Genomic DNA, 18,078 nt, shown 5'->3' with positions numbered 1-18,078 from the left:
ATATATACTCATTAGTAAGGTTATAAGTCATATTAGTAAAAAAAAAGATTTATTTTCCAAATTTTCTGCATATTTCCGGGTACATACTTAATTAACCAATAACCATCATGCTCATACCTCTGATTTACATTTTCATTTACCCAAATGATTGTTGTCTAACTTAGTAACCTACAGAAAAAGGCTGGCTCGAAATTCTAATACAAGACGGCCTTTATAATCAAATATGATCTGATTTATTGATTTAAACTCTTGTTCGTTCTCATTTTCTCTGGCTATATTTATAGAAGAAAAAGAAGTTGACTCTCACTTGTCTGTGTTAAAGATACTGAGCAAATATAATCAATTTTTAATCAAACGACTTAAACAAGTACATATTTTCAGCTCATAATTATAACTATAGTCAAATTTCTCACATTTGTCTGGCTGCTAAAACAGTTTAAAAAAAATAAATTCACATTTACCTTGTTGCACAGCATATAAGGAAACATATAGGAAGCATAATTACCTTGGTAAACATCAGTTTTTTTGCTCATACCAGTTAATTTCTAAAACAGCAATGAATCCAAAAAAATCCATGCAATCAAGAAAAAATTAATTCTTGATCTTTGGAACACATTATACTGTAGATAACTGTTTTAAAACAAACCAGACATTAAAACCACAGACTTTTGAGAAAATTGCAATCATAATGAATTCAAAGCATTTTGCTGGATAATATTACAAATGAGCAATAGACACTTCTGCGAAGAGAAGGCGTCAATATCCACTATCCACGGGTTCTGGCGCTGCTCTCTGCATTCCTCACCGGATAGAAATAAGCATGGGCCTGCAATATCAATTATCGATTATTTCAATGAGGTTTCGGGGTGGCCGATGGCATGCAGACAATATCAATAATTTATGCAGACAATATCAATAATTCCATCGATTACAACTCATAACAGTATCTACCTAATTGGAACTCGAAATTCTACTAAATGGCATGACACTGCTAAACATGCAATCAAATATCTACAAGTCTACAACTCATTAGCCCCACTAAAAGAAAAAGATATTTAATATCAACAAAGAATATCATCAAGATTACTACAGCCTGCTATAACAAGTTTATATATATGTATATAACAAATTTTAAACAGTAGCAAGTTCTGATGAATTTCCAAGTTTGCTTTCACTTCCCATCATATATTGTCATAATCATAATAAAATTAAATATACATTCTGATTTTTTTATGTATAATACATTAATACTACATTTTTGACATATAACAAATAAATGGATCGCTGAGATGTATATATCGTTTACCAACTTAATAATTATATACATTAATTAATAACTAGAATGCAAAATACACTGTCTAAAATGACATTATACAGTACATTGTCAAATATTTATAGTATTTAAGTAAACTGGTTAGAAGAGTTTAGGCACTACTAACTGTGTTAGATAGTGATCTTACCATTGCTTCTTTTGCAGTTGGCCTTTCTTGATGATCATAACGCAGCAACTTGTCAAGGAAATCAACAGCCTACATGCACACACATGCCAACATTGTAATACTAAAAAAGTCAAAAGAAGAATGTTTACCAAGAACAAGTAGCAAAAAAACTACCTCAGGAACGGCTATATGTTGGTTATCAGCATTAATGAATTTTGACCACGGTTTCCGACTATGCCTATATATCCAAAGAATACAATAAGCATCAAGAAATGTAGAATTCCCTCTAAAACCAAAACTAGACTACTAAATTCACTAACCTTCCAACAAGTGCGGCAAGATTTGGGTCCAATTCTAATCGGTACTTGTTTAGATAAGAATTTAATTCTTCTGTCCCCAACACCTGCCCATCAGATACACTAATTATTAGAAATCATGCATGCTTAACCAATCAGAACAAGTGTACAAGTTGGAAAAAGAATACCTTGGCAATTTTGACAAGTTGATCATAATTATCATGCCCGTAAAAGAATGGTTCCTTGCGGAATATCTGCACAAACAAGTCCATACTGTAAGCAGTGAAAAAGTGAACTTCATATATCTGGCTAAGATATATAAATATAAAGTTTTTAAAATGAGAAAACCCATGAAAATGTAAAAAAAAAAATGGTCCGCATACATCATTAAACTATAGCAACTATTTTAGTGACGCTTAAAAAAAGGAAGGACCTAATTATACCGAGGTCCACTTAGATATCACAATTCACAATACTATAATGGCATGCATCATGCACCATCAAAAAACCCCATTATACAATTATGCAAATAATTTATTGAACTTATAATATAAAGTATTAAGCTTTAAGACTGAGATGCCAAGGGTATACATACCATCCCAGCAAACATACAACCCAGGCTCCACAAATCTAATGAATAATCATAGTCTTGCAGATCAACCAGAAGCTCGGGACCTTTAAAATATCTGCAAACACAAAATGGTATTTAAGATAAGAAAATGTCTTCACAAAATATAAATAGAAGTAGGCTAACACTTAGCCCAACAGCTCAAGTCAATAAACTAGTTGGACTAACTACTATCTAAACCATGTCAGTAATGAAACAATTGCATTGCCTACTTTCATCAAACTATTCACAAAGCCATTGTCCGTGAGTCAAAATACAACCAAAACTCAAGACTTATTGACTTTTAACTGAAATGGACATACATATACATACGATATATGATACATGCATACATACATACACACACACACACGTGCATGCGTACATACATATATATATGGATGTATAATATATTTGCATGTTGTGTATGCGATCACAACATGGGAAGCTGCCACTCAAGTATATATAAAAATACTGGTTTAACAAAATTTTATTAATCAAATGTCAAGTTCTGTGAAAAAGTCATTAAACTCAATTGTATCCGTTACATAAAAAATTAGAAGATGTACATATGCCTATATCACAATCATTTAACAAGTTCACTACTACGCCGCAAAATTTTGACCACCGGCCACCACAGAGTAAAAGACAACTCAAAAAAATACAAATCTTCGAGAATCCTTGAAAGTGGACTTCTAAGAAGACAGGAAGTAATGGAATGGACTCTGGCAAGCTTCATCCCAAAATTACACAGTTTAAATTAAGCCAGGGACATTAATATGTATTAGATATGAGAGAAAGACTTGTTCTCATTCCAGAAAAGAAACCACCAGCAGACGTATAAATTTACAGGAACAAAAAATTACACTGACATGATAAAAGGCACATATATTTTAATTGATTAAAACATCAATAGACAAAAAACTTTGTGATCAAAATCACCAGTAACCTTGGGGTTAAATTTAAGAAAACAACATTAGAATAATAGAAGAGTTAAAGATATAATGTAGCTGGGCCGGAATTTAGTCAACCATTAGAATCCAAAAAAAAATGGTAGATAATTAACTTATTGGGTGATGCACAACGAATCATCACTACATGTCAACCAGAGAACGTGTCTTCCATTTCAAAAACTAGAGGACAGACAGAGACAGACCTTGAAGCAACGCGCACATTATATTCTTTGCCAGGATGATAGAACTCTGCAAGGCCCCAATCAATAAGACGAAGCTTTCGTTGCTCGTGATCAATCATCACATTATGGGGCTTCACGTCTCGATGCATAATGCCTTGAGAATGGCAGTAATCTAATGCCTGAAATATGTTTACAAAATTTACAAATAACAGCAAAGATAGTTTTATATTAGAATCTTATTGACAAGTGAAAACACAAATGTGTCACAAACATAAATATATAAGATTTAACACAAATAAAACTTCCCAAAAGCACAATAACTATGGTATGTCCCGAAGCTATCTACGATAAAAAAAACTTTGACGACAGTAAGAACTTAGTCTAGCTATCGCCCGACAATGATAATAAGGTTTCATGTTTCAGACGTAATATTCATTATAACAAATGTGTATCAAATGCTGCCAAAAACTCCTCTTTATTTTCGTTATATTAATCCTTACAGATAGAAGTCGAATCACCAAGTGGGAGCATTTATGGATTACATATAAATCCTGTAAGTAACGTTCAGGTAGAAAGTAGCGGTGCCTTTTAATTTAAGTTGTCATACAAATGAACCGGAGATATGCTTTTCTAACATACAAGCAAATTCCCATGAAATGTAAGGTTACTCAATTAGCTCAAGTAACAAGGAATATCCACTCCTTCGAGTAAACTTTAGTCAACTGTCACGATATAAGCATTCTATAGAAAAAGTGAAAACAATGGCAAATGCAATCCAAATCCTAAACCATCTTAGTTTTTCCCTCATCTGACCATAATCTAGATTGACTGATCTTTAACATAAACTAAATTTAGAATACCAGAACATTCATCCTCTTGACATCCACAAGGCACAGCTTTTTCATATCAATTGAAATCTTTGTAAAAATCTTCAGCAAAATATTTTGAAAACAGAAAAAACTAATTGCAACAAATTTTATCAAGAACAGATTATACAGCCACTTTTCTTGAACTTACTATAACAAAATACTGTATACATCAGAGAGTTGGTCTGTTGATCTTATATTTAAAACAAAAGTAAAAATTTAACGTACTCGGTATCAGATAGAACATAGATGACAAAGATATGCAGTACTAGGATTGTTGGTTGAAAATTACTATCTAAATTTAGTGTAACAGAGACACAAAATAGACTACTTTCTTGAGGCCTGCATGATATGGAGATGTACAAGTATGACATATATAGTTTGAGCTCCTACCTTGAGAAGTTCATAGATGTAATACCGAATGTCGAAGTCAGAAAGCGTAGGATACAACACTTTAAAATCGGTATTATTCACATATTCAAATATTAAACTTGGAGTCTTTGATTGCTGGTCTCTAACAATATCAAGTAATTTCACAATATTTGGCCCGCCGCAGAGGTTTTGTAGTATTTTTATCTCCCTTTTGATCTGCACAGATGAAATAATGCCTTTCAAATAAAATGATATGTAGGTAAGAATATTATAGTTTTTTAAGCTAATCACGAGATCAAATGTTACACAAAAGTCACTAATCACAAGACCGAAACTTAAAAAAAAGTCTCTAACTCTATCTACATCATGTAGAAGCAAAAACACTATAATCCCTTCGTTAAGGGTCAAGGCGTAAGACTCAAGCAGGTCAAGCTTGGCTTGTCGCTTGTATAATATTCAAATTAATAATCATATATATATTCATTATCATATTATTAAGTTTACGTAAAAGAATCGCATTTTTGAGGATGACGGAACCAAAAAAGAAGAAAAGTACACAATAATTGAAGATCACAATCAATAAGCTTGTTTGTGAAACAAGGTAATAAGTTTACATGGAATTGTACACGACAAAAACTATGTAGTGCATTCTCTATCCTTGCAGTTTAAGATCCTTCTGGCTTTTATTCCCTCGTGTGTACACTTGTGAAACCCAAATGCAGAGTACATCGAGGAACACAAAATATACAGATAACATAGGAAAAAAGACACCTCCAGACTCTTGCAAATATCATGGCATTTTTATTAGATTTATTAACTTGACAGACTGTTCTTCCTAATAGTTGAGCAATTGTGAAACCAATACTATGAATCAATATAATTGAAATCTTTATCAACTATTTACATCACTAGGCTTAACACATAAACCGAAATCTCATCAAATGACCTTCAAAATTAAGACATTATAAACCAGAAAGGTGCAGTTTTGCAACAATATATAAAACAATCACTCATATTGCACCAAAAAAATACCTTCTTCTTCTTAACAGGCTTCAGAATTTTAATAATGCACTTATCATTGTTGCTGCAGTGAAACCCCTCAAAAACCTCGCTATATTTCCCCCTCCCAACTTTCCTCACAACCTCGTAATTGTCTTGCTCCCTGCATATCCCGTCCACAAAATCAAACCAAATACAAGCTCAATACAAAAATACTTTATATAAATAAGCTACAACCAAAACCTTATATCAATTAATCAATCTAAACAATTTAATTTCATCTATCATAATCACTACCAATACGATAAAGCATTCAATCAAAAACGATTTATCGGGATTTTATCCAGTGAAATAGAGATAGAGAGAGGGAGAGAGAGAGAGAGGGGGGAGAGAGAGCGAGAGGGAGAGAGAGAGCGCGAGAGGGAGAGAGAGAGAGAGAGAGAGGGAGAGAGAGGGAGGGAGGGAGCGAGAGAGAGAGAGAGAGAGAGAGGGATTACCCCCATTGAACAGTAACAGCCTCATAATCCCAATATTCCTTAGGCCTACTGACATTAATGTCAGAGTAAACCTTAGCCTTGGATGGCGCGCCAGGGCGGCGAATTGATTTCCCGATCTTCTGCGCCAGCGTTTCGGTCTGCGAAATCGACGGTCGTACACGGTAATTCAACGGCGGCGGCGGCGACGGCGAAGAAACAGATTGAAGCTTTACAATATTCTCTGGGAGAGACGAAAGGTGGGCTCGAGAAACGAAGTGACGGAGATTAAATAACGGCGGAGATGAGATTAACAGATTTGAACGGCGATGAGGTGAGATTATATGTAAAAGAGGCCTTACGGCCATCAAACGGAGGGTTTGATTAAATACGTTTGTTCTCAGATTCAACTTCTCTATTGCTTATCCATCTTTCTTTCCCCTTTTTCTATTATTATTTTGATAATTTTCCACCTAATTTTTCGAGGGTTTTGTTATTTTTTTTGGGTATTTTTGGCCCACGCGACTTCATCGATGTTGTTTGGATACTTTGGGCCAACTGGAAATTGGAGCACGTTATTGACCCATTGTGTACATGTCAAAAGTTTGATTATGATATTTTTGTTCTTTCATATTTTTTCATTTTAACACCGATAATAGCCGGTCAATAAATTTATACCTCTTTTTGGCTCAAATTACTACTATGTCCCTCCCAAATATTTATATTTGGGTTGAGCACGGATTTTAAGAAAAATGATAAATTAGTGGAGGAAAATTAAAAAAATGAGTAAAGTAGTGGAACCAATTAATAATATACGTATAAAGTGGGTATGGTGGAGATAAATAGTGGATATAGTTATTTTAAAAATTATAAAAACTTTACTATTTTTGATTTGAAATGTAAACAATTTGAAGGAACATCCCAAAAAGAAAAGTGTAAACAAATGGGAGGGCGGGGGAGTATTTGGTTTTTATCATGTATGTTTTCAATTGTTGAAAACATAAAAAGATTTGCAAAAGTGAGCTAACTAGCTTAGCAAGTCATAATAACAATAACTGAGGCTAAACAATAGCCAATTGAAATAATTCAGAAGAATCAAGTTTCTGAATAAGCAATGATTAGAATTGGATATTCACTTTTCATTTTAAAAACCAAGGTTAGGTTGTTGATCAGTCACGCACTAACCCCGAGCAAGGCTCCCAGCTTTGCTCTATATACTGGATCCAAGGCACGCATTGGCCTATTATGACCACGAATCTGGTCCGACCACGAATCTGGTCCTACCACGAATCTGGTCCACATTTATAAAACCATCCAATTCTAAAAGAATTCAATATGATAACCAATGTAATTCAATAAGCTGAATCATAAACAACATTTATTTTTAAGCATAAGGTAATTCACAATACCATGAAGGTATAACGAAGAATTCAAAAAGATTGGTTTTCAATCAAGGAAAGAATCAGAAAGTAGAAGACCAATGGTTCAAGGGTTCCAAGGATTGGTCTTCTGTTAAACAAAGAATAAGGGTTGGTATGTCAAGAAATTCAATATCAGAAATCAGTATGTGGTAGATATGTATTTGTGGAGTAGTATCGTATGTGTCTGGCTCGTATCTGAGAATTCAACAATCAATGGTTTATGAAGAATAAGGCTTATGGCTCAAGATCAATTAGAATCAGGGTTCACGGTTGAATAGTTTAAAGCGCTTGCAATATAAAACACGATTTATTTTGAATACTAGCAACATGTTATGAGAGAGTTTGAAAATATTTGCAATATATCTTGAAGAAGGTTCAGAAGTACTTGACTTATCACCGATGATTTCCAACTTTACTTGTACCCGTCTAACAGATTTACTTTTCCATCACTTTCCTTCTTTTCCTATGCCTTGCTTCTATTCATCGATCACTTGCTTTCTTTTTCTACACTTCAGTTCTATTTATTGATCACTGGTTTTCTTTTCTATGCCTCTCTCACTCTGCTAGGCATCACAAGTATCTATCAATATTCAATCTCATATTATTATAATCGTCACATAGACGTCATAAGCTTTTATCTACCCTTCGTTATACCCAAATCCGATTTACGGATTGAAAGTTATGACCAAAACAGTCAAACAATTACCACATAGGCATATAACATATCAATCGGATAGCACGTAGCACAGAGCACGCAAGATATTCGATCAAAATAATTTTCAAAGAAGATTCGGGGTCAAAATGATTTTCCAAGTATCTATTACGAAATTTTGAACATTGTTCGGAGTTAAAACGGGTCTCCAAATCATTTTATAATATAATAATAGGGTTCGAACACCCGAATCTGACTTTAAAATAATTTTATAATAATTATCGAGCCTAAAATAATTTAAAATCATATTTTAAAGCTCAAAACTATTTTTTGAAATTTTTAAATCAAATTAAATGATTAAATCTAATTATTAAATTAATTATAATTAATTAATAATTAATTAAATTAATTAATCAATTAATATTAGATTAATCGATTAATTTAAATAATTAAAAACTAATTAAAATTAATTAATAAAATAAATTAAATTTATTTTTAAATAAATAAATGATTAAAACAATTTTCTAGATTTAAAATAAATAAATAACCATTTTTTTGATTTTCAAAATAATAAAAATACAATTTTTAAAATATTTCTAAACGTCAGGGTTAAATTTGCAAATTGTTGAAAACTTGGGGGGGTCAGGAGGTAATTTACCACCTTCATCCCCCATTTCTTTCCCGACATTCGTCGGCGAAGCCATGGCCGCCGGCCAGAAGCTTCCCGACTACGTTCAACCCGCCCAGATCAGTGCAAAAACGAGCAGGAATCCTCTATGATACTGCAGAGCATGATTTATCACAACAAAATCAACAGATTCGCAGTCAAACAATCGAAAATCCTCCCGCCGACTCTTTCTTTCTTTTTCCGGCGAAGTCGACTCCGACTTCCCCTGTTAAAACACACACTTAGAATTGATTCCCCTTCACACGATCTGTTTATTGATGTAATTAGTATGATTCCGGGTTTAACGAATCAAAAATCCGGCCAATATGAATTTTCCGGTGACTTCCTTCAAGAACACCAAGAACACTCAAACTCAAAGATCAAACCAACTTTTCTACATGTTATTGAACTCCAAATTTGACATATAATATACCAAAATGACCAGGAAGAAAAGATCTACATGATTCTAGCATCAAATCACACAAACAACATCAAGAACATAAATTTCATAATTTAATCTTTAATTAATTCGAAATAAAATAATTAAATAAGAAAAATATCTTGATTTCTACACAAAAACAGATGATTGATTCAGAAAGAGTTTTTCAAGAGTTTCGATTTAATATATTGCACGCTTGAATCGGAGTTCGATAACGCTTTCGTTTGTGCGTTTGATTCCGAAGAACGCGACGTTTTTAGGGTTTTTCTCTGTAAATTCTATATTTCTACTGATCGATTATGATTATATGAATAAAATGAAATAATAAAAGGGCTATATATATTTATGGAATATTGGTTCGTGTTGGATCATTTTGGATCGATAAATTAGTTACTTAGCCGCTAAGTAACTGCAAAAACGATCTGATTTGATACTCGTATTGGATAATTATCCAAACTGTGCTTCATAGAAAACACTATATACAAAAATAACGTAATATTATCCCATCTTTCGAGAATACGGGTTTTGTTGCTTTATTAAAATGATTATCGTATCGAAAAATCTTGCGTCGGGCCGCGCACGGTTCAAACAGTAATCCAGATTGAAAAGTTAAAACACGGAAAATGTCTGGAATTACCAGATTAGGTTAGGAAGGAGTTTTCAGAAGAGTTTCGGATTGTAAAAACGTAAAAACGGTTGAGGTTGGACGATTCCCGGCTTTATAAAAATAGTTTTGTAATTATTCAGAAAATAACTAATAAATTAATAAATCATTTATAAATCATATAACGATCCAAAAATTACCAGAAAAATATCACAATCATCTATATTTCATTCTGGACATAATAAAATTAACATACTCACATTTTATCATATATAAACATCCAAATATTATTATCAATCATCAGATAATTCACCAAAATCACATAATAATCACATAATAATTATTTATTGATAAAAATAATTACATTCTATGTCCCGTATATTACAAAAGGTCTATTCTTAAGTTTCTTAAAAATACTCTCAATACCATTAACTCTTCTGAAATCCTTGTTTGATATATAATCAAACATGGGGCAGCCACATATCCATCGTAAGATACGCATTTTCTTCGTTTCCAACTTACACCCTTGAGTTTTTTCTCAATGGACAACATTTATATAATAATGACGGTTTGACTGCCAATCTATAAAATTTAATCTTCAACTTTGAAGGTACACTATAATCACACAACATTCCAGTAGTAGCCCTTCATTTAACCCAAATTGCTTCAATACGATATGTAACGTCGAGATTAATATCACCATTTTTTAGTTTGATAGGGCTCATATATTTCAAAATTTCGGTTTGTGGCACACGTTCTCCAGCAATACAAACTATAACAACATCCGCATGATTCACTTTTATGTATTTATTATATACTGTTTTGTTTGTTACACGTTAAGTTTATAAACAAATTTCGCGTACTATTTTATTTATTATGTACCAAGCCGATAATCTTTATAAAACCAACCTCTACTAAGGAGTAGATCTTAATATGTTCATACCCTCCTTCGAGCAAAATTAATTTAATATTTTTTGATTTTCTTTACATATAACATGTGATGATGTTCTAAACAAATTATTTTTTTTAAAAAATAAGTGAACAATTTTAAAAAAAATTAGCTATTCAATTTTTAAAATTTGATTAACCGCTTGGAATTATTTTTAAATTATATTATTATTGAATAATCCGAGTGAGCAAGCAATTCGTGACTATGGCGTAAATGAACCGATACACACATAAACAGTTTCGGTGTTTGGCTCAAAAAAAATTGGTTCAATTTCGGCTCGAATTGTGAATGAGTCGAACATGAATAAAATTTTAAGGCCTGGCTAATAAATAGATGAACCTGAGTATATTATTGTTCGACTCAGAAATTCATGTATAAATTCAATTGTAATGTTCGTGAATATATTTGTTAAGAAAATAAGCATTCTAAGGTTAACATTAGGATAATTTCCTATTGTAATGGTTGAATTGGGTGTAGTATATTTATTATATAATTAATCACTTTCCTAATTTAATAGCCATGCAAAATATATGATAAGTAAATATTAATAATAAATTGTTATGATTATTTGTTTACATGTATTTTTGGTGATCTTTTTTTTTGACATGAAAATGAACTTTTATTCAAATCTCAAATCCTCCAATAGTACATAATAGAATTCAGAATGGGCATCCTTCATCCTCCATTGACGATCAACAATGGATCAACTGTATCTCGTTAGATAGTGAGCTACTTTGTTCGCAGATCGTTTAATAAATCCAAACACAATGTTTTGACCACTTAAGCTTGCCATTAGTTTTCGGCGTTCTTCTATCACTCACCCTAAATAAGATGCACTAGTGAAAGAGCTACAAGTTGCTTGAACAAGTTGTAGGTAATCAGTTTCAATTTATGCACCTATATAGTCTCTTTCTTTTACCCAACTTAGTGTCTCTCGTATGCCAATAGCTTCAACTAGGTCAAGTGATATGTGCCCATACCTGCACTTCGAGATTGTTTCCATAAGCTCTTCACTGTGCGTACGAACTACGAAAGCGTGACTGTAGGGATTAGACTCCTCGAAGATGGCCGCATCAGTGTTTATCTTAACTCTATCACTTCTTGGTGGTCTCCAATGATCATGACCATCATCTGAAGTCATAATCCCCATAAAACAATCAAAGGTTTTATCTTGAACACTTTTCCATTGGTTAAGAACAGAGATTGCTGATTGAACCACTTCATTAGAATTTATATTACGATGCTTCCAAACTACATCTTTTCAAACTTTCCATATCATCCAATACACCATTACAATCTGATTAATTTCAACCTTGCTCTTCTGCTTGAATATGTCTTGTAACCAATCTGAGAACGAGAAGAAAACTCGATCCGTCTGCAATATGCCTACCTTGTTCCAAGATCCTTTTGCATAACTGCATCCGACCAAAATATGATAGATTGTTTCTACCTCTTCATTGCACACACGACAGTCTGCATTTATTGGAACTTTCCTTGACAGAAGATGATTTTTTGTGGGAAAACATGTTAGATATATTTGTGATGTCATGTCTAATAATGATTTGTGTTTAGTTTTCAGATCTTGACTAACAGGACAAATTAGGACTTAACTGGAAATCAGTACTTATACTGAAGTCAGAACTTAAGATATCAGAACTTAAGTTATCAGAAGATATCCATCAGAAGATAATATCAGGACTTAAGAAGACTTTCAGATAAGGAAGGCGGTTGATTGAAGGGAATGAAGATCAAGACTAAAATAAGAAGAGATATGCATGGAGAAGAATTCTATGAAGAATAGAAGACTTGGAGGAAAAGATAACTAATTGATATATTTTAGGATACAGAATTATATCCGATATCAATTAGATATTATCTTGTAACTGTGTGATATATAAACACAGACATAGGGTTTACACTATAAGTGTTATCATTATCGAGAATATTATTAATTGTAACCCTAGCAACTCTTAGTGATATTGTTCATCACTGAGAGATAACAGTTCCATTGTAACACTGTGTTATTAATAAGATTATTCTTTGTTACATACTTGTGTTCTTAATTCGATTTGATTGTATTATACACTGTATTCAACCCCATTCTACAGTGTGTGTGACCTAACAAGTGGTATCAGAGCCTATATGTTAACACATATGCAGTAAAGATCCAAAGCAATCATGTCTGAAGAAGAACAAACTCCAACCAAGCCCACCAAAACTGAAGAAACTCCAAAGATTCAAATCCACAGTCGATATGAGACTATTAGGGTTCCCATGCTGAGACCTTCTGAGTATCCCATATGGAAAGTAAAGATGGCTATGTTTCTGGAAGCTACAGATCCAGATACCTTGACATAATTTTTGAAGGACCACATAAGCCAACCAAGCTCTCTGTTGTAGTTGCAGACCAACCAGCAAAGACCATACCAAAGGAGAAAAGTGAGTATACAGCAGAAGATATCTCATATATTGCCAAGGATGCAAAGGTAAGACATTTGCTGCATAGTGCCATTGATAATGTCATGTCAAACAGGGTAATTAATTGCAAGACAGTAAATGAGATATGGGATGCTTTGGAAACAAGGTGTCAGGGAACTGATGCAATCAAGAAGAACATGAAGACTATACTCACTCAAGAGTATGAGCACTTTGACTCAAAAGCTGATGAGTCATTAACTGGATTATATGTCAGGTTTGTCAAACTCTTGAATGATATGTCACTGGTGAACAAGGAATATGATCTTGAAGATTCAAATCTAAAATTCTTGTTATCTCTTCCTGAAAGTTGGGATTTAAAGTCTACTACTATAAGAGACAACTATGCTCTTGATGAAACTACTCTTGATGAAATTTATGGTATGCTAAAGACTCATGAACTTGAGATGGATCAAAGAAGCAAGAGGCATGGGAGAAATTCAATGACAATTGCTCTTAAGGCTGAGGAGGAATTCCCCAAAGTGGTTGTCTCAAAAAAAAGCAAAGGAAAGGCTCTCATCACAAAGTCTGATACTGAGTCGTCAAGTTCTGATAATGATGAGGATTCAGAAACTGAAAGTCTATCTGAGATGGATGCTGATGAAGAGATGATGAAATTGTGTGCTCTTATGGTGAAGGGTATCACAAAGATAGCCTACAGGAAATTCAGAAAGGGAAAGAAGGTTTTACAGGAAAAGTGGAAGTTCTGATAAGAAAAGTTTCAGAAAATCTGAAGACAAAGGAGGAAAGTCTGACAGAGGAGATTACTCAAATGTTAAATGCTACAATTGTGGTGAGAAAGGCCACATATCTCCTGATTGTAAGAAAGAAAAGGAGACAAAGGCAAGGTACTTGTCACAAAGAAGAAAAGCTGGACAGACACTTCAGATTCTGAAGATGAGGTGAACTATGCCTTGATGGCAAATACTGATAGCAGTTCTGATGCTGCTGATTTAAAGGTACCTCAAACAACTTATGCTTTTCATACTGATGATATTACTGAGTTGAGATCTTATCTTTAAACCATATTCATTAGCTATAGAGATCAGACTTTAACATGTGATAGGTTAACTTCTGAAAATCTGGCTTTTAAGAAAATGAATGACTATTTAGAAAAGGAGTTAGTTATGTTTCATCAAACTCAGAAAGAAAGAGATGATACTTTTTATGTTAGAGATAAAGTGTTAAAATTGAATCAATCTCTAAAAACTGAGTTAGAAAAGGAAAGAGAGATTATCAAGACTTGGACTAACTCTGGTAGAACAACTCAGAATTTGCTAAGTAGTGGAAACTGGAAAGAGGGCTTAGGTTATGGAGATGATAAAAGTGAAATAGGAACTGAACAAATTAAGCCAATTATTGTTAAACAGACTGTCAAGCCAAGGGTAAATCCTGTTAAGTTTGTAGCTAAAACTGTAAAGTCTGATTCTGAAAAGATGAAAGGTACTGAGACAGAAGTTAAGGCAGAGTCAACTTCTGACAAATTAAAACGGGATAAGCCAACTGAAGTCAACATAGCCTTAATGACAAAAAGACAGCTTAAGCATAAGTTGAAAGAGATTAAGAATGTAAACAAGGTAAAGCCACCTAGGAAAAATAGGAATGGAAAGGAAGGTGTAAATAAAAGCAATAATTATAAGCCTGTTCCTAATGCTCCTAGAAAGAAATGCTATAACTGTGGAAACTCTAATCATCTTGCTTCTTTTTGCAGGAAGAATAAGGATATAAACTCTTTACCTCCCAAATCAGGAGTTAAGAGTCAGTCTGTTAGGTTTAAACCACAAAATCCTTGTTTTCATTGTGGTAGTTTATGGCATTCTATTTATACTTGTAAGGAATATCATAGTTTATACTATGATTATTATCAAATAAAACCTTCTTTAAAGAAAGTTAGCATTATTCCTTCTAGTGTAAGTTCTGATACAAAGTCTGATACTGTAAAATCTGATAAGAAAAAAGTTAGCATAAACTCTGAAGTTAAATCCGCTGCAAATGCTAACAAACTTAATAAGGCCAAAGGATCCAAGCAAGTCTGGGTCCTTAAAACTAATCATTAGTGGTTTTTGTGATTACAGGGAAACAGAAAAAATATCCCAGTTCTTGATAGTGGATGTTCAGGACATATGACTGAAAATAAAGCCCTGCTATCAGACTTTGTGGAGAAAGCTGGCCCAGGAGTTTCTTATGGAGATGACAACATGGGAAAAACTCTGGGATATGGCAATATCAATCTTGGGAATGTCATCATTGAAAAAGTAGCTCTAGTCTCAAGACTTAAACATAATCTGCTGAGTGTTAGTCAAATATGTGACAGAGGTTATCATGTGGATTTCTTTGAAGAACACTGTGAAGTTGTAAGCAAATCTACAGGCAAAGTTGTTCTGAAGAGATACAGGCATGGTAACATTTATGAAGCCAAACTTTCAACAAGTTCTGATGGTTCTGCAATCTGTCTGTTATGCAGAGCATCAATTGAAGAAAGTTGGGATTGGCACAAGAAACTCTCTCATTTAAATTTTAATAATATAAATAAACTAGTCAAGAAAGATCTTGTGAGAGGACTGCCAAAATCAGTATTTGCTCCTGATGGCCTTTGTGATTCATGTCAAAAGGCAAAACAAAGAAAATCTTCATTCAAGAGCAAGACTGAATCTTCAATTCTTGAGCCTTATCACCTACTACATGTTGATCTATTTGGTCCAGTGAATGTCATGTCTATTACAAAGAAGAAATATGCTATGGTCATAGTAGATGAGTTTACCAGATACACATGGGTGTATTTCTAGCATACAAAAAGTGAAACTGCATCTATCTTGATTGATCATGTCAAACAACTGGATAAATTGGTCAAAGACTCTGTGAAAATCATAAGAAGGGATAATGACACTGAGTTCAAGAATTTGATCATGGAAGAGTTCTGCAAAGACCATGGAATAAATGAGGAATTCTCTGCTCCTGGAACTCCACAGCAAAATGGAGTTGTTGAAAGAAAAAATAGAACTCTTATTGAAGTTGCACGAACTATGCTTGATGAAGCAAAGTTACCAACCTACTTTTGGGTTGAATCTGTGCAGACTGTTTGTTTTACTCAGAATGCAACACTTATCAACAAGCATGGAAAGACATCATATGAGATGGTGAAGAAAAAGAAGCCAAATCTGAAGTACTTTCACGTATTTGGATGCAAGTATTTTGTTCTTAAGACTCATCCTGAACAGCTATCCAAATTTGATCTAAAAGCCGATGAAGGAATTTTTGTTGGATATCCACTTTCCACAAAAGCCTTAAGAGTCTGCAATTTAAGAACAAGGGTTGTCATGGAATCTATAAATGTCTCTTTTGATGATAAGAAGATTACTGGACTTGAATATTTCAATGATCATGATCAGCTGAGATTTGAGAATGAAGTTTTAAATTATGATAGTCTAAATCCTGATACTGCATACTCTGATGGGTTAAACTCTGATGTTACTGAAACTATGGTGACTACGCCAAAGGAAAATGTACCTGTGCAGGGGGAGCATATTGAAGATCCAACCACATCTCAAGAAGCATCAGAACCTAGAACAGGCTCTTCAAGTTCTGATGGGCCAAGTTCTGATAATTATGGAAACTCAAATTCTGAAGGATCCAACTCAGAGAGCATAATTTCAGGGGGAGTATTAGAAAATGTTGATGGAGACAGCATGGATCATGGGGGAGCATCCAGTTCTAGAGATCACCTTCCATCTGCAAGGAAGTGGACTAAAGCACATACACCTGACTTGATTATTGGAGATCCTGAAGCAGGTGTTAGAACTAGAACAGCAACATCAAATGAATGTCTCTATCATTCTTTTCTTTCTCAGACTGAACTAAAGAAAGTGGAAGAAGCTCTTCAAGATGTTGATTGGGTGCAAGCAATGCATGAAGAGTTAAATGAATTTGAAAGAAATAAAGCTTGGACCCTAGTGCCAAGACCAAAGAATAGATCTGTTGTTGGTACAAAGTGGGTGTTCAGAAATAAAACTGATAGTGATGGCATAATTACAAGAAATAAAGCAAGGCTGGTTGCAAACGGATATTCTCAGCAGGAGGGAATTGATTATGATGAAACATTTACACCAGTTGCTAGATTGGAAGCCATAAGAATATTTTTGGCTTATGCTGCTCACAAAAAGTTTAAAGTCTTTCAAATGGATGTAAAAAGTGCTTTTCTTAATGGAGAATTGGAAGAAGAAGTATATGTTGAACAACCTCTAGGTTTTGTAGATTCAAAATTTCCTAATCATGTCTACAGACTTGATAAAGCACTTTATGGCCTTAAGCAAGCTCCAAGAGCATGGTATGAGACATTAACTCAGTTTCTTCTGGAAAGTGGATTTAACAGAGGGACTATTGACAAAACTTTATTCTATCTCAACCATGGAAAGGACTTACTTTGGGTACAGATATATATTGATGATATCATTTTTAGTTCTATAAATGACAGACTTTGTAAAAGGTTTGCCAAGCTAATGCAATCAAGATATCAAATGAGTATGATGTGAGAACTTACTATTTTATGGGCTTTCAAATCAAGCAGAATGAAGAAGGAACTTTTATTTGTCAATCTAAGTACACCAGAAATTTGTTGAAGAAATTTGGAATGCAAGACTGTTCAAGTGCATCCACTCTCATGACCACTGCAACAAAATTGGATAAG

At 33.6% G+C, this 18,078-nt stretch overlaps 1 protein-coding gene across 1 annotated transcript; it reads right to left on the bottom strand.

Moving 5' to 3' along the window:
- Positions 1-559: 559 nt before the first annotated feature.
- LOC141662121 (casein kinase II subunit alpha-2-like) lies at positions 560-6,648 on the bottom strand. Its single transcript, XM_074469170.1, has 10 exons — positions 6,212-6,648; positions 5,748-5,877; positions 4,737-4,931; positions 3,499-3,656; positions 2,331-2,421; positions 1,924-1,989; positions 1,760-1,842; positions 1,614-1,677; positions 1,461-1,529; positions 560-826 (listed from the first exon to the last, which is right to left on the bottom strand). Exons 1-10 carry the CDS (start codon positions 6,553-6,555, stop codon positions 767-769), a joined length of 1,260 nt encoding a protein of 419 aa, XP_074325271.1. The 5' UTR covers positions 6,556-6,648; the 3' UTR covers positions 560-766.
- Between the last annotated feature and the right edge of the window lie 11,430 nt (positions 6,649-18,078).

This window comes from Apium graveolens, chromosome 5 (genome assembly GCF_009905375.1).
Source record: "Apium graveolens cultivar Ventura chromosome 5, ASM990537v1, whole genome shotgun sequence".
NCBI lineage: Eukaryota > Viridiplantae > Streptophyta > Magnoliopsida > Apiales > Apiaceae > Apium > Apium graveolens.
This window is presented reverse-complemented; position numbering and strand designations above follow the sequence as displayed.

Bases quoted from the DNA above. Each gene is read 5' to 3' on its own strand.
- LOC141662121 (XM_074469170.1), bottom strand. From the start codon at position 6,555: ATGGCCGTAAGGCCTCTTTTACATATAATCTCACCTCATCGCCGTTCA. The intron at 4,932-5,747 runs GTATTTTTTTGG...TCATCTGTGCAG, and splicing joins AGCCTGTTAAGAAGAAGAAG to ATCAAAAGGGAGATAAAAAT. The intron at 2,422-3,498 runs GTCTGTCTCTGT...TTGTGTTTGCAG, and splicing joins AATGTGCGCGTTGCTTCAAG to ATATTTTAAAGGTCCCGAGC.